This window comes from Gymnoscopelus braueri (genome assembly GCF_963280865.1).
Source record: "Gymnoscopelus braueri genome assembly, chromosome: 3".
NCBI classification, from domain to species: Eukaryota; Metazoa; Chordata; class Actinopteri; order Myctophiformes; family Myctophidae; genus Gymnoscopelus; species Gymnoscopelus braueri.
This window is the reverse complement of record NC_137612.1, coordinates 1,887,356-1,909,855: the sequence shown is the minus strand read 5'-3', so window position 1 is coordinate 1,909,855 and position 22,500 is coordinate 1,887,356. Positions and strand designations below refer to the sequence as shown.

Below are 22,500 nucleotides of genomic sequence, written 5' to 3'. Positions count from 1 at the left end.
TTCTCAGGGATGGGATGGGTGGCTGGGGGCACATGGGCCTGTTATAGCGCCACCAGGAGGCAGATTTTCGCTAAACTTTTAAAAAATATTACTCCTACATATTTTGTCCAAGCGTCACGCAAATCGGCAGTGGTGGAAAGTAACTAAGTACATTTACTGAAGTACTGTACTTAAGTACAATTTTGAGATATTTGTACTTTACTTGAGTATTTCCAATTGTCAGTACTTTTACTTCTACTCCACTACATCTCAGAGGCAAACATTGTACTTTTACTCCACTACATTTACTTGACAACTTTACTTACTAGTTACTTTTCAGACGAAACATACATTAACCACTTTAGCCCTATTTTATACATTGGCTATTTGAAAATAGCAGATCTACAAGCTCACAACGCGTCGCTTTGCGACGCGTTGTGAGCTTGTAGATCTGCTATTTTCAAATATTTCAAGTACATTTTGATGCCAATACTTTTGTACTTTTACTCAAATAATTTTTTAATTCTGGACTTTTACTTGTAAAAGAGTATTTTTATATTGCAGTATTGGTACTTTTACTTAAGTAAAGAATTTGAGTACTTTTTTCCACCACTGTGAATCGGTACATTCTCTGTAGTAGTGTAATCATGAATGCAGCGCCAGATTGCCGTGAAACTTCACCGTCATGGAGAAGGACCTGTCCCAATGTTCATATTTCATCGTATTGGCTAAGATTGGCTTCAACTACCTGGCCTGGCTCCGAGGAGCACATTTTACTGGTTTACTTTGAACTCACAAGTCACTAATAAATGATGACTGATGACTGAAATGATGACTAATAAATGATGAGCTAAATGCTTCAATTTTAATTGTAAATGGTGTGCGAGTGTGTGTGCGCGCGTTCGTACGTGTGTGTGTGTGCGCGCGCGTGTGTGGGTGCGTGTGTGTGTGTGCACGCGTGTGTGTGTGTACGTGTGTGTGTGCGTGCATTCGTTGGTGTGTGCATGTGTGTGTGTGTGTGTGTGTGTGTGTGTGTGTGTGTGTGTGTGTGTGTGTGTGCGTGCGTGCGTGAGCACGTGCGTGCGCGTGCGCGTGCGTGTGCGTGTGTGTGTGTGTGTGTGTGTGTGTTGTTCTTACCAGTGCGCCACTACTGAGCAGAATCATAAAGATGATAAGAGTTTCAAACCAGTTGTGTTCAACGATCAGGTAGCATGTTTTCCTGAGGAACCACCAGTGCTTTCCCCAGCCGTGGGTGATGGGAACGTCACAGCACTTGTACTTGGCCACACATTCTGGGGGACAACGGTGGGAGGGAGACAACATTAGTGCGGTGGTTCACCACCAGTGGTCCTTGAGGGGGTTCCAGGTGGTCCCCAGCTAAATGATGGAGAGTTGGTAACCAAATGGACCCTTATTAGATCTTTAACTCTAGAGAGCAGAATCAAGTCAATTCTGAATGGCTGACTTTTACTTGTAACAGAGTATTTCTACATTGCAGTACTGATACTTTTACTTAAGTACACAAAATGTGAGTACCTTTTCCGCCACTGACTGTCTCATACATTGTATGTGTTTACCTTCCTTACTGTAAGTCGCTCTGGATAAGGAGCGTCTGCTAAATGCCTGAGTTATAAATTGTAATCAGTGTGACGATACATTTTAACAGCGATACGATACGCATCACAATACATGGTTGACGATACGATACATGGACGATTTTTAAAGGAAACATTTATTATTACGTATACAAATATTCTCTGGCAAATACATGGACATTGAACTTGAATTTGACATGAACACAGAGATTACACACATTTATCCATGGACCACGTGTAGCGATATGTAATGGAAAAGTAATTAAACCCCTCTTTCTCTCTTTTCTTCATAAAATGGCTAAACACAACGCACAAGTACCTAGTATCAATAACGTTGATTATTTGCATTGCAAAATGATTCGATACGATACAAAGTCAAACGATACGATATTCTGCTGTTTGCATATCTCTAGTAATCAATAATATAAAGCAGGGGTCTTCAACGTTTTCAGGCCAAGGACCCCCTAGCGGAGAGAGAGATGAAGCAGGGACCCCCTACTCTATATTGTATAAAATTGTGTTTCAGATGAAAGTTTTTTTTTTTACTTAGGCCTAGGCTACACGTACATGGATCTTTTTCTAAACGCACATTTTTGTGTGCGTTTGGGCCTTTCAGCCACACGCAAACGGTGTTTTTGGTCGCTAAAACGGATATTTTTGTAAACGGATAAATAAGAGAAGGTTTTCCAAAACATGCGTTTCAGTGGATCTGTGTGAATATGCAATCCGGAGATTTTGAGAAACGATGACGTCATCGCGCATTCGCACATGGTCATTATAATAATAAATAATATAATGATACATAAACACCAGACCGCTCATGGTCATTATAATAATAAATGAAGAGAGAGAGAGAGAGCAACACTTACAGCCTATGAAACAAGGCACGCTCATTTATGGCAAAATAATGTCATAATTAACACATTAACCGCCAAGAACGTAGTCCTACGGTCCTTAAATCCAACTGTTAAGCGCCGAGACCGTAGCCCTACGGTCCACGGTCTTTTCGCGCTAAGAATGTCCGGGTTCACTTTCGGATTTTTTTTGATCCACTTCCGTTTCCGGTTTGATGACCGGAAACGGAATTATTTGGGATCCGGTTTTGACGATCACGTCCGCTCCCATTCTACAGACGAAACTGAAACTCAATTCTCTTCCTGTAGTTTTTTCTCCTCGCATTTCACTGTTTAACGTAATCCGCTCTAACTACAACATGGATGCCCCGTTTGACACGTGATTTTCACTGGGAGATACGTTGAGATGTCGCGGATGTAAACAGACCTTGTACGGCTCAATCTTAAGGATTTTAACAAGATCTATGGCGACATGAAAAAAACAAAAAAACAACAAAAACACCTTGGCACTGGTGAGTACATTATGAGATTAACCTCTGGCGGTCGATGTGTTAATAATAAGACAGTGGTGGGAAAAGTAGCTCATTCACTGTGTGACGAAAACCCTCTTTCTCTGCGCCGAGTAGCGCACACGGCGCGCACACGGGTTGAATGTGGGGTCTGTCGTCCTAAAACACAATCGCCCCGGGTCAAAATCCAGCGACCATGGAGCGGCCGCGGGTGGCCCGCTCAAAAGGTGCGTGGGGCGGGGAGTTTTGGGACGATGGAATGAATTGATGAAGTAAAACTCATCTGTTTGCGTAGCCCCTACGGAACCTCTCCCTCCGCTGTATAGCTCATCTCGGAGCTATACAGCGGAGGGAGAGGTTCCGTCGGAGCTACTGTTTGCGTAGCCCTGAAACATCACTGTCATACCATGACAGTCATGGTGCTTAGAGTCCCTGCTTTATGGTGGTGTTCGATTTTTTTTTACATTGCCAACTCTCACATGTACATAAACGTTCAGATTTCAAACATAAAGTGCTTACCCCTGAGCCACGGACGTTACAAGGCGATCCGGACCGCGATAAGTACCCGTATCTCCCGTATTGTGCAATAAAAAGCATTTTAATCCGATCGCCGGCCATTTTCTCAACATTTTCTCCGACGCTTTCAACCATGCGACACTAATGGTTGGGGGGTGTATTGCACTCCGATACATTACAAAAAAAAGGAAAAAAAGAAAAGAAAATGGCCGGCGATGGGATTAAAATGCTTTTTATTGAACAATACGGGAGATACGGGTACTTATCGCGGTCCGGATCACCTTGTAACATCCGTGGCTCAGGGGTAAGCACTTTATATTTGAAATCTGAACGTTTATGTACATGTGAGAGTTGGCAATGTAAAAAAAATTGAACACCACTATAAACCAAGGACTCAGCGTCATGTGAACCATGGCTACTGTTTGCGCTGCAGCTGCGCCCTAATAATGTTGTTTTCGTTTATGTTCACGTATGCTCAGTGGTGATGCTATTAAAATAATGCAGCTATTGCAGTATTGGGCCTTAACATGTGATTAAAAATATGTATAGGCTATATGTATTTGGCCCCTCATATATAAAATAAATGTAGATATAAAATCTGATATAAAATTGAAACTTGCAGCTGATCAATGCGTTTCTGCGTCTACATGTGGACAGGGATTTATTTAAATCTTTGTCATGTGGCCAGGGATTCTTTTTAAAAACGGAGGACTAAAATATCCGTTTAGTAAAAGATCCATATACGTGTAGCCTAGGCCTCTGCCACTTTCCCCTCTACACCTACAGCCTCTTTGCCAAAAATATCTACAAGCTCTCAACGCCTCGCAGCGCGAGGCGTTGAGAGCTTGTAGATCTGCTATTTTCGGCTAATGTTACCCTCAGAAAAGGAATTCTAGGGTTCAAGTGGTTAAAGGTAGGGTAAGTGATTTTCTTTGGTTAAAATAAGGGTTAAATAGCTCTATATTCTGATAGTAATCATTGCTATAGTGTGTTTGTTCAGTAAAATGAATCTCCTTGTCTCTCCAGCTCTTTATAAAACAGAAAATGCATTTTAGTTTCATTTTCAGTTTCATTTCCAATTTCATTTCCAATTTCATTTCCAATTTCATTTCCAATTTCATTTCCAATTTCATTTCCAATTTCATCCAATCAGGATAGAGAACTCAATCAGGATATAGATTAAACAAGTGCAATTGGAAGTGATGACACTAAGAAATGAGCAGGCAAAATTTTAACTGGAACACTATAAAAAATGAAGCTTAAAAATTGGTACTTTCTCCTGATTGGCTGAGATGTTGACACCTACCGGAAAATGTATTTTCTGTTTATTAAAGAGCTGGAGAGACAGGGAGACTCCTGTTACTGAACAAACACTCTATAGCAATGATTACTATCAGAATATAGTGCTTTAACCTTTTAACAAAATACTTTTTGTTTTAACCAAAAAATATCACTTACCCTACCTTTAATGTAAAAAAACGAAATCCTATCACACAAATATTTGACGAACCCCCTATGGTAGCTCTGAGGACCCCCTAGGGGTCCCGGACCCCCTGTTGAACCCCTGATATAAAGGGTATATATATTACCGTCGGTCCAGCAGGCGTCCGGGTCCAGGTATTCCTCCACCACCTCCACCACGGCCACCTCCTCTTCGTCAGGCTTGATATCGATGGTACTGCCCTCTGACGAGCTGGTGTCGTCCAGCTACATGGAGACACAACCAGAGCAGTGAGTGGTGTAAAGTAACTAAGTACATTTACTCAACTACTGTACTTCAGTACAATTTTGAGTTATTTATTTACTTTACTGGAGTATTTCCAATTGCCAGTACTTTTTACTTCTACTTCACTACATCTCAGAGGAAAATATTGTACTTTTTACTCAAAAAAATACATTAGCCCTATATATATTTCCGCTTAGGCCATTCTGAAAATAGCAGATCTACAAGCTCACAGTGCGTCGCAATGTGACACATTGTGAGCTTGTAGATCTGCAAAAAAAAAACTTTGAACTGCTGAAATGGGACATTCTGCACAATGAGTACTTTTACTTTTGGTACTCTAAGTACATGTTGTACATGTACTTTTGTACTTTTACTCAAGTACATTTTGAATTCTGGACTTTTACTTGTAACAGAGTAATTCTACATTGCAGTAGTGATACTTTTACTTAAGTAAAACATGTGAGTAAACATTCCCATAGATGATGTCACTGGTAGGCAGGTTTCTGAACTGTCCACAGGCATGGTACCGTAATTATAATAAGCATCAGTGAGGACCAATCGTATGAAGACAGGTTGAAAATGGGTGAAGTGGTCCTTTAACTGTTCACATGGACACTAAATGAAAATGATCCTGGTTGTTTACACGCCTCAAAGCATTTCAATGGGAATATGACTTTTTCTCCAGTAGGACAGGAGCTGGTCCTGTGGAGTTATTAATAGACTTTTACCTCGTCATAATTAACCTTGACTGACGGCTCACACAGTTGGCAGTGATCCTGCTCATTATGCATATACATATACATTAGGCTCATTATGCATGTATAATAATGTAACATAAATGTACATCCTTCAGCAACGAAGGGCTTCAGCCTGATTATGAATTGTAAACAGTGCCCATAGACTTGTATTGACGTACTTTTACTTTACTGGAGTATTTCCAATTTCCAATACTTTTACTTCTACTCCTCTACATCTCAGATCAGAATATTGTACTTTTATTCCACTACATGTATTTGAAAGCTTTAGTTACTAGTTACTTTGTAGATTTTGATTATTATTACAAAACATACAATAACCTCTTCAGCCTCTTGTGAGCTTGTGAGTAGATCTAATATTTTCAAAATATTTTTATACACTTGAAATCTTGAAATGGGACATTCTGCCTAATGAGTACTTTTACTTTTGGTACTTAAAGTACATTTTGATGCCAATACTTTTGAACTTTTACTCAAGTGCATTTTGAATTCCTGACTTTTACTTGTATCAGAGTATTTCTATATATACTATATTCTATGTACTATAAATCAATAATTTAATACATCCCAGAGAATGCCACTTCTCACTTCTTCACATTTCACTGAATCATCGTGTTTATATATTTATTTTGTGACTTAAAATATATAAACAAGCAAACAAACAAACAAACAAACAAAGCATTCTCACATTGGATTACTTTGTAGCTCATGAAAGTATAGTCAGTGGTGGAAAAAGTACTCAGATATTGTACTTAAGTAAAAGTAGCAATACCACAATATAAAAATACTCTGTTACAAGTAAAAGGCCTGTGTTCAAAATGTTACTTGAGTAAAATACAAAAGTATTGGTATCAAAATGTACTTAACTCTCTCAGTGCCACGCCCCGAGATATCCCGAGTTTTTCCCGAGTACCCTCCGTGCCAGCACGAGAAATCCCGAGTTTTTACTTTTGACTGTGGTCGCGCTATTCTGTTTATTTTTCATGATCACTTTCGCTTCCTGACTCCTTCAGACTCATTGGGTTCCGGTTTCATGACGCAGATTCCGTTTCCGGTTCTCATTTTTTTCCCGCGGTCATTTTCGGCCAGAATAGGGAAAGTCACGGTTTTTCACACGGTATAAAAAACGAACGGAGAGGTCCACGTCTACTCTCTTTGGTCTGGGTGACGATCAGTCATCGTAGTCGTGTATCGCATCGTAATTTAGCCCGATCAACGATTGTCAAAAATGTCAACATCCGGTTATGACCGGATGTGACGTGAGCCTGTTTGGGAGGGGGCGAGTGAGCCAGCGAGGTCATCAATGTGTCGATTTGTTGCTCTCTACTGGTAGAACTGTATAATGGGTTTAAACACCCAATCAGATAATTTATTTGAATTAAAAATTAAAAAATTAAAAAATTAAAAAAAACGCAAATTGCTGGCACTGGGGGAGTACTTTATGAAAAAACTCTTGGCACTGAGAGTTAAAGTACCAAAAGTAAAAGTACTAAAATGTTTGAAAATAGCAGATCTACAAGCTCACAACGCATGCACAACGTCGCATCGCGACGCGTTGTGCTATTTTCAAATAGGCTATGTATAAAATAGGGCTAAAGTGGTTAATGCATGTTTTATAATGTGATAATGTATATCTGCAAAGTAACTAGTAACTAAAGTTATCAAATCATTGTAGTGGAGTAAAAGTACAATATTTTCCTCAGAGATGTAGTGGAGTAAAAGTAAACGTATTGAAAATTATAAATACTCCACTGAAGTAAAAGTACCTCAAAATTGTACTGAAGTACAGTACTTGAGTAAATGTACTTAGTTACTTTACATCACTGAGTATAGTGAAATTATCAACTGTAAACCTGCCGTCTCTATTTTGTGCAAGTCATAGAGGATGACATGAACAAATGAAATGAAATGAAAATCTCCTTCTTTTTTTGTGCTATTTTTGAATAGGGCTTATAGGTCGTTGAACTGTTCCTCATACCCCAAAAGGAGGACCCCTGGGGGTCCCCGGACCCCACTCACTGTGAGAAGCACTCCACTAGCGTACACTTGCAGACACAGATGTACACAACTGTCCAAGTCCCATTCACCAGAGAATGATGCTGCACTTTATAAGACTGAGTCGGCAGCTCTCTCTCTCTCTCTCTCTGTCTCTCTCTCTCCCCCCCCCCCCCCCCCCCCTCTCTCTCGTTTTCCACCGAGCAGCAGCCAGACACATCCCTCCCTGTCTCCCTGATTGGCTGACGGGGGCTCTGTTTGTGTCCAATCCCCACAGACGTACCCCGTTGACTGCAGGAGGAAGCCTGTGTGCGATTGGTTGACTGCAGGAGGATGCAGGTGTGTTATTGGTTGACTGAGACGATGCTGGTGGGTGATTGGTTGACTAAGATGATGCTGGTGTGTGATTGGTTGACTGAGACGATGCTGGTGGGTGATTGGTTGACTGAGACGATGCTGGTGGGGGATTGGTTGACTGAGACGATGCTGGTGTGTGATTGGTTGACTGAGAGGATGCTGGTGGGGGATTGGTTGACTGAGAGGATGCTGGTGCTGCAGGTACAGTCCTGATGCTACTGTACCTTTCCTTTTCCTTTCCTTTCCTTTCCTTTCTGTCTCTCTGAATCCAGGTCAAGGTGACCGGCTCGTCACAACTAGTTTAACACTCCCACTATCATCACATGCAGTGTGTGTGTGTGTGTGTGTGTGCGTGCGTGCGTGCGTGCGTGCGTGCGTGCGTGCGTGCGTGCGTGCGTGCGTGCGTGCGTGCGTGCGTGCGTGCGTGCGTGCGTACTTGTGTGTATGTGCTTGTGAGCAGACACATATAAAGGCAGACACCTCGTCTGACTCTGGGGGCGTCTGTATCGCGGCCACCGTATTAGAGGAGGCACACTTCATGGCTACTGGCCAATCACAGCGCGTCTTTTTCGGGACTTGGCAGAATCTAGTTGTATAAATATATAACAGGATATTTTTATACAACTAGATTCTGGTGGATTCTGGACTAGATTCTAGTCCAGACCCGGTGATGTGTGCAGACAACTACTTCTGGGTTATGCACTCAGTATTTAATGCATAGTTTTGGACAGTGATTTAATCATATTGGCATCAATGGTGTGTAGTGTGTGTGTGTGTGTGTGTGTGTGTGTGTGTGTGTGTGTGTGTGTGTGTGTGTGTGTGTGTGTGTGTGTGGGTGACAAGTTCTGACAACCGAGTCATTTAAGACCTGACGTGGAATCGTTGCAACCCACAACCATGAGAAATTGATGCTCAGGGGCCATTTGAAACCCCCTCAAGCAACCATGAGGGTCCCAGGACCACACTTTGAGACCCACTGGTGTGGCAGAGTGTTTCCAGTAAGTCAGCACCCTGACTCTGTTTGACCAGAATGGAATAGAGCCTTCATTAGTATCATTGGTAACACAGGAAGTAAGGAAGAGGCCGAATGTCTTTCCAATATGGCTGCTGTGCTTAGAGCCTATTGTAAACAAACATTTCTCTGTCAACCCCATTCTCCCATAAATCATTGGCCATATATATATATTATAATACTCACGTCTGTTTTCTCCATCTCGGATTCGCTGCTGAAGTCTTCGGTGTTGAGGTTCTCGAAGTCTGACTCGCCGACGGCGATGGGCACGCAGACGGTCAGATTGGGGTTGTGGATGAAGGACATGTAATCTTCGTCGATCATGTACTTGCCCACGCTGCTGCCGATGCCGCTGGTGGTGCCGTTGCCATTCTTGACGTAGTCCAGCTCACGGTTGATGTCCACGCCCGTGTGGTTGGCGATGCAGTTCACCTTCTTGTCAAACATGTCGTCCAGAGGCTTCTCCTCCTCCTCTTCTGGTGGCTGGGTGGTTATAGCGGAAAGAGATGGCGTTAGGGGTGAAGAGATGGTGTTAGAGATGAAATGATGGTGTTAGAGATGAAGAGATGGCGTTAGGGGTGAAGAGATGGTGTTAGAGATGAAATGATGGTGTTAGAGATGAAGAGATGGTGTTAGAGATGAAGAGATGGTGTTAGAGATGAAGAGATGGTGTTAGAGATGAACAGATGGTGTTAGAGATGGAGATGGTGTTAGAGATGAAGAGATGGTGTTAGAGGTGAAGAGATGGTGTTAGAGGTGAAGAGATGGTGTTAGAGATGAAGAGATGGTGTTAGAGATGAAGAGATGGTGTTAGAGATGAACAGATGGTGTTAGAGACGAAGAGATGGTGTTAGAGATGAACAGATGGTGTTAGAGATGAACAGATGGTGTTAGAGACGAAGAGATTGTGTTAGAGATGAAGAGATGGCGTTAGAGATGAAGAGATGGTGTTAGAGGTGAAGAGATGGTGTTAGAGGTGAAGAGATGGTGTTAGAGATGAAGAGATGGTGTTAGAGATGAAGAGATGGTGTTAGAGATGAAGAGATGGTGTTAGAGATGAAGAGATGGTGTTAGAGATGAAGAGATGGTGTTAGAGGTGAAGAGATGGTGTTAGAGGTGAAGAGATGGTGTTAGAGATGAAGAGATGGTGTTAGAGATGAAGAGATGGTGTTAGAGATGAAGAGATGGTGTTAGAGATGAAGAGATGGTGTTAGAGATGAAGAGATGGTGTTAGAGATGAAGAGATGGTGTTAGAGATGAAGAGATGGTGTTAGAGATGAAGAGATGGTGTTAGAGGTGAAGAGATGGTGTTAGAGATGAAGAGATGGTGTTAGAGATGAAGAGATGGTGTTAGGGGTGAAGAGATGGTGTTAGAGATGAAGAGATGGTGTTATAGATGAAGAGATGGTGTTAGAGATGAAGAGATGGTGTTAGAGGTGAAGAGATGGTGTTAGAGGTGAAGAGATGGTGTTAGAGATGAACAGATGGTGTTAGAGATGAAGAGATGGTGTTAGAGATGAAGAGATGGTGTTAGAGATGAAGAGATGGTGTTAGAGACGAAGAGATTGTGTTAGAGATGAAGAGATGGCGTTAGGGATGAAGAGATGGCGTTAGAGATGAAGAGATGGTGTTGGGATGAAGAGATGGTGTTAGAGATGAAGAGATGGTGTTAGAGGTGAAGAGATGGCGTTAGAGATGAAGAGATGGCGTTAGAGATGAAGAGATGGTGTTAGAGATGAAGAGATGGTGTTGGGATGAAGAGATGGCGTTAGGGATGAAGAGATGGCGTTAGGGGTGATTAAGTAGGTCGGGAGAGGCTTATTGTTGGTATCAGCCGATAACGGGGGAGTCTGTCCCCGTTACAATGCGCTAGACCCCTGGGAGATGGATTGCTGAGGTGGAGCGCCACACCTACCATCAGCTCCCAGTACTTACCGCACGGCTTGTCGCACCCAAGCCGTGCTACTCATACGCTGAGTTGGCGGTGCCCGGGATCGAACCCATGACCTTGTGGTCCAAAGGTGAGAGCTCTACTCGACTCGACTACCGGGACACTACCCGGTGAAGAGATAGCATTAGGGGTGAAGAGATAGCATTAGGGGTGAAGAGATAGCATTAGGGGTGAAGAGATTAGGGCATTAGGGGTGCACTGCAAACAGTTCATCAAAGTCATCGTTTTGATCAAACGTTTGACTGGAAGAGGGTTCCCTTCCCTTCCAGTCATCTGGTGCCGTCCCGGGGCACTTCCGCACTCCAGGAATGCGGAAGTGCCGTTATCAAATCCAAGACGTATAGGCGTTGACAGCTCCGCAAAAAAACAGTTAAAATCTGCGGAGGTGCGCTGTCTAAAGCAGACATGTGCACCAAGGCAGGTACAAGAGGCACCGCCAAGGGAGCCGAGCGTTGCGAAGTCCACTTCAGCCGACTCAGCGCCGTTCGAGTTAATGTCCCGATAGGGACAGAATCGTAACTAACCTAAAAACCTACTGTATAGTCTAATAACTAGCCAACAGAAAATCAAAACCTACTTTGACAAACTAAGATTAAAAGTACACAAGGTAGGGCTTTCCATTAGTGTCGCCGCAAAAATGTATTTTGAAAAGTTTTAAAAATCTTGACCATACCCGTGGGGGGATATGAGCACCAACGCTTGTTTCACGCACATGATTTGTTAACCCGGGAGCCAGCGAACACAAAAACGCTAATAAACAGCTGACATTTGGGGAAAGCGAAAAACGGGCTTCGCTGTTCCGTGCACATGGAAATGGTCAATGTCTGTGTGGAAATGCAGAGCAATTGCTTCAGTAACTGAGGAGAACCGGGCAGAAGAGCTTTTGGGCTCACCACACGCACAGAGCTTTGTAGAATTATAGGAGGATGTTTGGCTTCAATGACGTGCCAGAAACAAAAGGGACATTGTCACATAAAAAGTGGTTAAACAACAAATGCGAATGACTCACTCATGTAATACAGATTATGTCAAGATTTTTCGTACCTTTCGTATGTGCTCTTCGATGAAGGCGTGCAAGTGAAGCTTGAACCAGGCGATTCCTTCCCTGATGCGATCCATGGCTATCATAAGGTTATTGGGCTCTCCGTCGTCGTCCGTTGCCGCCAGGTTGTCTGCGCTGAAGGAGCTCAGCAGCAAGGCAAGGAACAGGTTCAACACCTGCAATAAACACGCAGCAAGGCAAGCGACACGTTCAACACCTCAGAGCCGGCCCTTCCATTAGGCAGAGTAGGCAATTGCCTAGGGCGCCATGAGGCTGGGGGGGCACCCACCAAGCCTATAGATTTGTTTAAAAAAAATAAATGAAAAATATATATTTGTGTATTTTTTTCATCATCTGCGCCATGTAAAATCCTGCCTAGGGCAGCAAATTGCTCAGGGCCGGCACTGAACACCTGCAATAAACACACAGCAAGGCAAGAGACAGGTTCAACACCTGCAACAAACACAACACACAACAAAATGCATAACCTAGAACAGTAGTTCTCAAACTTCTTCGTGTCGGTCATGGTCATGGGTCACAAAGATACTTATTTGGCTGCGGAACACCATCTGAAATGGTTTTGCGCCAGCGAACCCCAGAAGCGGAGATTTGTGAAAAAAATATAAAATAAAAATAAATCTAAATTATTCAAAATCGTCCAATACTTTCAAGATTTAAAACAAAATGTTAAAAAAAATAGCAGATGTACAAGCTTGCAGTGCGGCACGACCCCAAGGACCCCTAGGGGTCCCCGGACCCCACTTGAGAACCACTGACCTAGAAAACCCATGCATGGAAACCCCCAGATCAAATGTTATGTGAAGTGATTATGAGTTTGTACCACACATTATAATAACTTGTCATACCCGGGGATGTGTGCAGTCAAAGTATTAACAGACTTTGGTTTATGTGCTGTACAGCAATAGTCCCAAACCTTTTTGGCCCCAAGTACCCCTTCCAATATAATACCATATTCATTACCAACCACCCACAATGTCAAATTGTGTGTTAAATGTTGAAGAAACAAAGAAACATTTATCCATTACTAACCAACAATGTATATACTTTGTACTTTATCGTTGCATAATGGGGATATTAGATATTAGTATGAGTAATGTGACTGCATCTCGTTGAGACTGATGATGGGTTATGAGTTAGTGTCAAATTAGTTGGCTCTGTGCAGAATTACTGGTCTACTTTAAGTCAGTCCACCTTAAGGCCAGGTTAGCTCATTCCATTAGCTTGTTTACTCTGTGACATCGTGTCTAATGGTGGCGAGCCAATAGATATCAGCATTGTTGTTATTTTTATTATTTTTGTTATTATAGTCCATACCCGGGGATGTGAACACTCAAAATATTGGCCAGATAGTTATGTGTGTTCCTGTGAGTCGATGTCTGCCTGTCAGTTACCACCCACCCACCCACACACACACACACACACACACACACACACACACACACACACACACACACACACACACACACACACTGTGTGGATGTGCTCTCTGTCTCCCACAACCATGAGAAGTTGATGTTTAGGCTGTTTGAGCTAATCCACAACCTGTATTGGAACATTGAACGTGTGAATGTGTGTGCTAGTGCTATGGAGATGATATCCAAAGCGGCCTCTCGCTCTTAAAACGCAGTGTGAGTGCACACGGCCCTTAAATTAAAGTCCTTCATAAGTTTGCAGCGTTCTCTGTCTAACAGTGCCCGTGCGCAGTTTGTCTGTCTGGCAGCTAGTCGTGCGCAGTTTGATCATTCATCCCATAGCTTGGGGGGCTGTAAGCATGGCGACGGCTGTAAGCATGGCGACGATAGCTCCCATAGCCCGAATTCCGAATCTCCGGTGTGTCTTTGATTTAGCTATTTTTGTCTCATCTGTTTAAGGAAATAGGTAGCTGATTTAATGCACTTTTACCTTAGCGCTAGGTTTACTCTTGGTTGCTTGTTTTTGCAGAAAATGCACTTAAGACTTCTGGTGATTAGTAGTTTTCGTTCCCTACCTATGTTGAATGCACTTATTGTAAGTCGCTTTGGATAAAAGCGTCTGCTAAATGACTGTAATGTAATGTAATGTAATGTCTTACCTCACAGCCTTACCTCATTCTGTTAACTTGAGAGAAGGATGCAGGCCATCTCGGATATGCTGGTTTTGAAAATGATAAATGCTAAACTCCATATCAGGTCTGGATAGAGATCAATACACTGACATTGTGGGGGGAGGGGGGGGGGGGGGAAATACACTGACATTGTGGAACTGGACAGAGACACGAATGGGACTGGGCACCCCTGGACTTATGGAACTATGTGCAAAGGTGGCTTGCAGAGAAAATATGATTTTATGTAAGATGGGGAACGGTTCCTGAATCCTGAAATGTTGGAGTTACATGTTTTGACAACTGAGGCGTGGACTGTTTCTGGTAATAATGATATGTAATATTTATAATAATATTTGAATTGAAGCAGTATATTGATACTTTGGATTTTTATATTTGACGCTAAAATAGAAGTGCTTTATTATTGTATTGGATGCATTATTTTTAGGAATTAGTCATTGAAAATGTGAATCTGTTTTAACATAGACAGTGTTTTAAAATAGAGTGACTTTTTAAACACGATTGAATGTAATGTATCCTGTGTGTTGTATTTGTAGGTTCCTTCACCCACAACTTAACGTGGAGATGTTATTTCTAGGTGAAGGCATTCAATGTAGTGACCTAAATAGTGCCACGATGTCACTGCCTTTCTCCTTGGGCGGGTGATTCCAGTGATTCTGTAGCATTCTGTTGAATGTGTTTACAAGAGGGTCGGTTTGGGCCTGGGTTGAAAGGTTTCTGCTCCGGGGGAGGCCTCGGGCGAGCAGAAACCAGCAATACCATTTTAACCCATTAAGACCTGAGAAGGTTCTAGAAATGTCTTCTAAATCCTAAAACAAAATTGAAAAAAAAAAAACAATTTTTTTTTTCCTCGATTTTTCAAAAATAGCAGATCTACAAGCTCATAGAGCTTGTATATCTGCTATTTTTGAATAGCCTAAAGAAATCTAAAGTGACACAGATGCGTTCCAGGTATCAATGGGTTAAAGCAATGCTCTCCAACAGACATGTCTGTCCCTTGTCTTCGCTTCTTGTGCTATGTTTCTTCTTCAGGGTTTTGGACAACTGGGTAAGTTTGAGTCTATATAATGTAACAATGTTTTTTTTATTATGTTTCCAGTTTCTTTTAGGGTTTAAGGCGTCGTATGCGTCGATGCCGACATGTTGTTTTGATGTTAATTCATATTTTGTGTCATGAGTGTTTTATCTCATGTGAATTTTGTGACTGATGACGTGACTAACAACTAATTAATAACTATTGGCATGTGTGTCGAATGTATTGTATTGCATTTTTTTTCCAGTAGAGGGGGAACGCTGGACTTCCCAGAAGTCCAAAACATGAGGGTAATGTGTGTATTTTAATTGTGTATTCTAAGTTGTGCAGTAGCCTAGTGCTTTTGCTAGTGAATCATTGAGCATATTTCTGTTTGTGCTTAGTTTTTATTGAATGATGCTAATTCATGCCGTGTTTATATGATTCCTTATTGACACTGACACATCTGGCATGGCCAGGAGTGCAGGACCGCATCACTACACAGCAGTATTAATATAATGATCCAAGTAGAGTAATTAGTTACTAGTATTGGTTTAAGAATGGATTTCTAAAAACAAAACTACAGTTAGTTTATTATAGCTACAGAATATTTTTGGCCTCGCTTTGGAAATCGATCCCTTGCTAAAATTCTGTCCTTCATAATCAAGCATTAGTAGTGGTGTATTACCTCTAAAGCCGTACATGTAGCGAGATAATGGAGGTGATAGGTGGATTAGGTTTAGTTCGGGTAGGGTTAACCAATGCTATTGTAGGGTGTTTATTTTCAGGTCTAGCTGAGGACTACGGTGGAAGAGATATGAGATGGGAAAGACGTGCTGAGTACCTTCATGGCTTGTATGGTATAAAGTATTGCTGGTTTGCTATCACATATTAAAGGTATCATGACATTCATTTTCACTTTTTTTATTTTCAATGTTTTATTTGGGGTTTTATGACCTCAATTACACCCAAAAAACCTGAACTTAAAACATTCAGTGGATTTTCTGTGGTCTGGGGTTTTCTGAATAATTAGGCTGAAAAGTAATCTGAGCTTGGCCCTTCGACAGTGAGGTCACTGTCGAATAATCCCGCCCACTCTCCTCCTCGCCCCTCCCCTCCCCTATCCTTTCCTTTGGGGGGGGGCGGAGCAGAGGCGATGATTGACAGGCAAAATCCCTCACCAGCGACACCCGCAGGCAAAGATTTCTTTTTTCATTGCAGTTGAAAAGGCTTTAGAAATGTGAGAGAAAAACACCTGCCATTGATCACTGGAATGGAATTTTCACTTAAAACTTTTGAAGGACCAGGACAAAGACTTTGAATGTTGTGTAAAAGTGAATGTCATTAAACCTTTAAGGTTTGTGTATGCGGAGTCTGGGTTTCATATGATATATAAAGGGTAAGTTATGTGTTTAGTGTATTATATGAAGAGATTTTCATCTGTGTATTGAATAGAAGTTGGCTAATGTTGAAATTATGCCTGGCTCTGTATAGGATTTTATTTAATTTTGTGGTTTAAAATTGTACAAACCCTTGTAAAATGAGATTACTTGTGCAAGTCTTGTGTTTCTTTTTCAGAAATGCTTAGGAAACTCTCTTAAGTTCTGTGGTTCCAAACGGGGGATCAACTGGCTAAAATAATGGAGAGCACTCTGAACTCTAAATCCAGAGAGTTTAGGAGGAGCGGGCTCTGGACTAGGAAAAGATGATCTTTCGGGTGATGCCATTATGGAGATTTGAGGAGACCTGTGACCTGTGCAGCCTTCTCCTGCTTGCTATGCTGCTACGATGCCTTCATACACATGGTATTGAAGCTGTAGGCGTGGATGCTAAGAGGTTTTTTTTAACGACATTGGTGCAAGCTCTGAAGAAGCTAAGAGAACAACCGTCGGCTAGCCATTTCTACAGCTTGGAGTATAGTATATGGACCAAATGGACACGCGGGACACTAGACAGTGTGAGAGTGGACAATTCTGACAGAAGACTTTATGATGTTGATGTTACGCTGTTTTGTGCATATACTAATGGTCAATGGCTGTGTGTAAATGCAGATCAATTGCTTCAGCCACTGAGGAGAACTGGGCAGAACTAAGAGATTTTTTTTGGGTGACAGGTTTTGGTGACTGACAGGTTTCAGTGACAGGTTTCGGTGACAGAGGTGTGGGGAATTATAGGATAATAATAATAATAATAATAATAACAATAATAATAATAATAGCCACACATTATTATTGCTGGCAGGCAGAAACCTTGCATGACCACATTTCAACTGTCTGTTTCTTTTTTTTTCCATAAATGAATTAGCCATATAAGAGTGTTGCGCAAAAGTAGCAAAAAATAGACCATCTACACATTAAGCTCACAATGCTTATGTTCAATGAAAAGTATCATCAAGAGCTTGTGACTAAACAAGAACTACATTTGGATCCGTTAGACCAGTTGTTCTCAAAGTGAAGGTCCAGGGAAACCTCTCAGGTTTCCCTGAGAGGGTTTCTAAATTTAGCCTTTACTAAAGTCTGTAACTCTGACAGTATACACTTGGAACCAAATGGACCTTGAAATTTTGAAGTTTGAGAACCACTGCATCAAAACACAAGTTCTTTTTCCATTTTGGACGAACGAGGCTTCCGCCCGACAGCGACGACTTCGTCTCTGTCGGGCGGAAAAACCTCGTGTGTCCAAAACCGTTACTTTTCAGGAGTCAAATTCAAAAATAGCAAAAGTAGCAGCTCTATAAGTAGCAGCTCTATAAGTAGCAGCTCTATAAGTAGCAGCTCTATAAGTAGCAGCTCTATAAGCTCGAAGCGCGACGAGCTTTTTCTTTCATCATTCTTTTTTTAATTATATATTTTTGGCCAACATATGGCAAGTACATGCAGGTTGTATGCTGCATGTATGCCATATTCAGCTTCATATATGTGCATATATGTGGATCATATAGGAAATATATGTCTAGTATATAGCTTATATGTCCACATATATGGATATATATGTGCATATATGTAGAGACATAATATGCAGGCGGTCAATCTCGGATATGTGACATATATGATAAACATATATGTTGCATATATAAAAAAAATATATGTTCATATATTTCCTTTGCCCCCCCCCTGCCAGCAGAGGCAAAAATCGCCAGCGACACCAGCCTTACCACCAGGTTTCCTATGACCATGACCGTCATGAAGACGATCAGACACATGGTCTGCCCCGCCACTTCCATGCAGTCCCACATGGTTTCGATCCACTCCCCACACAGCACCCTGAACACGATCAGGAAGGAGTGGAAGAAGTCGTTCATGTGCCAGCGCGGCAGCTCGCAGCTCTGGGCGATCTTGCACACGCAGTCCTTGTAGTTCTTCCCGAACAGCTGCATGCCCACCACGGCGAAGATGAACACGATGATGGCCAGCACCAGGGTCAGGTTACCCAGGGAGCCCACCGAGTTACCGATGATCTTAATCAGCATGTTGAGGGTCGGCCACGACTTGGCCAGCTTGAACACTCTCAGCTGAAGAACGGAAAGGAAAGGAGAATGCGTTATCGTCAGTCAATCAATCAGTCAGTCAATCAGTCAATCAATCAATCAATCAATCAATCAATCAATCAATCAATCAATCAATTAATCAATCAATCAATCAATCAATCAACTTCATTGTCACAGCACAGTCACGGGTAAAAGTGATGTGACATTTTAAGCAGGCTTTCACATTTACAGTTCACGGAGTAAAAAGAGAATTATAGAGGTAAAGAATGGACAAAAAAAAGAGCGCAAAAGCCTGAAAATAGCTCCATGTTAAAAAAAAAATGTATATAGTGGAAATGAATGCACAGGCGACAGGCGTAGGTTTTGTTCAGCAGCCTGACGGTTGCTAGATAAACACTCTGCCACAGTCTCTTGTTATGGCTCATGATACTCCGGTATCGCTTGCCAGGTCGAGGGCGCAGCAGTGGTTTGAACATACTGAGGCCAGGGTCTGTCCGTGATGATACTCTTAACCCTAGCGTCCCTATTCTGGGTGAACATTTGGCAAAAATAGCTGATCTACAAACTCACAACGCAATGCATTTTGAACTTGCAGGGGGGGGGGGTGTTTCTAGGTGTTGGGGGGAGGTACTCCCTTGGCCTACTGGCAGTGTGAACTGAAGAAATGTGGTGATGATCTGCCAGATTAGCTCCAGACAATCACGCAGACGGACAGACCCTCTTAAAGAAGAGGACATGCATGAACTTGTATTAAATGCATGACACAGAGGAATTGAATGGCAGCTCTAGATGTTTTTGATGTCTGAACTGCTCCCACGGCTTAGGTCATGAAAATTTTAAGTCAAGTCTGGTTGATTTATTCATGAAAGCACATTTAAAAACAACAAGGACTGACCCAAAGTGCTGTAAAACAAAGACAAAACAATCTATGACTTGGAAAGTTGTGCTCAGTAGAACACAATGTCCTGTCTGTCTGTCTGTCTGTCTGTCTGTCTGTCTGTCTGTCTGTCTGTCTGTCTGTCTGTCTGTCTGTCTGTCTGGATCATGTGATGACAACGTTTTGGGGTTGTGTGCGTGTATAAGGAGGCAGGGGGTGTATAAGGAGGCAGGGGGTGTATAAGGAGGCAGGGGGTGTATAAGGATCAAGCTGCCTCACGCTTAACTCTTTGACTGCCAGAAATGAAACATCATTTTGCCACACCACTGCCAACAATTTTCGAGTGTTTTCACTCACGTTTGAAAAATCATAGAATATTTATCTCCAGTATGATCGATCCCCCAATCGCTTTAAAATACGTATCCGAGTCTCCGAGGGGGGGGGGGGGGGGGGGGGAGAGCGAGCCGCCGCAATCATCCGTTCCATAGTTATTGGCAGTTGAATGAAGGCTGTTTTCGCCAAAAAGCGACAGAAACAGAGGAGAAAGTGAAAGGGTTTGTTTTACGATCACGTGACCCGCTGCTCCTTTCAAACAGTGACCCATAGGCAAGCGAACAGTGCCATCTAGTGGAAAACCACTGAAAACACAAATGTGACTGGGTACAATGCTTTATGCCGTAAGCAGTGCCGTATCATTCATTGAAATCGGAACATATTTGAAGAAGATGTGCTCATTTGAATCTGGTTATCTATAATAGTGCAAACTGAGATAATCCCTTCTAAAGAATTGTCACTTAGAGCACCTCTCAGCTCCAGGTAATGGGCGTGAACAATGGGTAATTTATTCAGCCTAGCCACTCCTCTAATCACTCCCCCATTGACACCTTTCAGTCAGCTGTCCACTCTATTTAGTGCCAGGGACCCCCATAGAGGATCTGTGTTGTAAAAAATAGGCATATTAAATAATCATCATCATAATAGATTTAATAAGATATTTATTTGAAAATAGCAGATCTACAAGCTCACAATGCATGCTTGTAGATCGGCAATTTTCAAATAGCCAATGTAAGTAAATGTATTGATAAAATCCAGTGCTGGTGTTGTTCTGTGAGAGAAACAAGCTCATAGCCGTAGGAAGCCATTCCCAGTTGGGGGGGACATATTTGTACCAGCCCACGAAGTCGCGTATCGCCACTGTATCGCCAGTCAATCAAAGGCTGCGATGTGAAATGTAAAGTGTTGTGTCTTTATGCTTTATGATTCAAATTATTGGATTCATATGTACACTGTATCGTTTGTCTTGTCTTGTTAATTCATAGGAACCACTCATTTAGAAATTAAACCTTAAATAGAAACCTTTAGACACATTATTACCAATCACTACGTAGAGGGTAAAGACCCGGCTAAATGGTTTAGTGGGACAACCACACACTTCTTTTCAGTCTTTATATGTCTTGATGAATTGAATACACAGGACCACAATGGAAACAAGCCCTCAGGGCTTTTTTGCGTTATCCTCTTAGCATTATTGTATAACTGTACCTCTGTTCTTTTTGCAAAATGTTAATAAAGTATTCAATCAATCCAATCAATCAATCCATGTATTTGTCTGCAGTTGGCTTGTGGCCGGTCTATCCCATACCCTGGAGGGACAGGAGCACTGTATTTGGCTAATTGGTAGTACAGATCCCATACGCCAGGCAGGCACTTGATTGGCTAGTGCTGCTGGTCCATAGCTTTGTGGGATGCGTAATATATATATATATATATATATATATATATTATATATCTCTACAACACCACTTCTGAACTACAGCAGAACAATGGAAGTTGCTCCACTACTCTTTCATGTAATGGACATAGTAATGGACATAGTAATGGACATAGTAATGGACATAGTAATGGACATAGTAATGGACATAGTGCACGCAGTGGTGGAAAGTAACTAAGTACATTTACTTAAGTACTGTACTTAAGTACAATTTTGAGGTATTTGTACTTTACTTGAGTATTTCCAATTTCCAATACTTTCACTTCTACTCCACTACATCTCAGAGGCAAATATTGTACTTTTACTCCACTACATTTATTTGAAAACTTTAGTTACTAGTTACTTTTGAGATATAAATTATGATATAATGAAACATACCTTAATCACTTTAACCCTATTTTATACCAAGGCTATTTGAAAATAGCCGATCTATAAGCTCACAACGCGTCGCATCGCGACGCGTTGTGAGCTTGTAGATCTGCTATTTTCAAATATTTAGTACTTTTACTTTTGGTACTTTGAGTACATTTTGATGCCAATACTTTTGTACTTTTACTCAAGTACATTTTTAATTCTGGACTTTTACTTGTAACAGAGTACTTTTATTTTGCAGTATTGGTACTTTTACTTAAGTAAAGAATTTGAGTACTTTTTCCACCACTGAGTGCACGCGGCGCCCAGTGACTCCACTCACCAATCGGAAGGACCTGAGCACAGACAGGCCTTCCACGTCCGCCAGGATCAGCTCCACCAAACTCAGGGTAACGATGAAGCTGTCGAAGCAGTTCCAGCCTCCTTGGTAGTAGTAGTAAGGGTCCATGGCGATCAGCTTGGCAAACATCTCCCCGGCAAAGATTCCAGTGAAGACCTGAAATGATAAAGGTAATGATTAGGTTTTGTTTACGCGGGGCACGGTGGTGCAGTCGGTAGCGCTGTCGCC

At 42.0% G+C, this 22,500-nt stretch overlaps 1 protein-coding gene across 4 annotated transcripts in view; it reads right to left on the bottom strand.

Annotated features, from left to right (window-relative positions):
• LOC308082817 (sodium channel protein type 8 subunit alpha-like) overlaps window positions 1-22,500 on the bottom strand; it is a gene marked incomplete at both ends in the record, with an annotated part of 120,421 nt that overhangs the window by 28,069 nt on the left and 69,852 nt on the right. For all 4 annotated transcript variants that reach the window (XM_080424842.1, XM_080424841.1, XM_080424840.1 and 1 more), the window contains 6 exons: window positions 1,117-1,271; window positions 5,043-5,160; window positions 9,485-9,781; window positions 12,294-12,467; window positions 18,580-18,936; window positions 22,255-22,428. In XM_080424842.1, coding sequence (XP_080280968.1) covers window positions 1,117-1,271; window positions 5,043-5,160; window positions 9,485-9,781; window positions 12,294-12,467; window positions 18,580-18,936; window positions 22,255-22,428 — 1,275 coding nt within the window. The remainder of the gene's footprint in view (window positions 1-1,116; window positions 1,272-5,042; window positions 5,161-9,484; window positions 9,782-12,293; window positions 12,468-18,579; window positions 18,937-22,254; window positions 22,429-22,500) is intronic.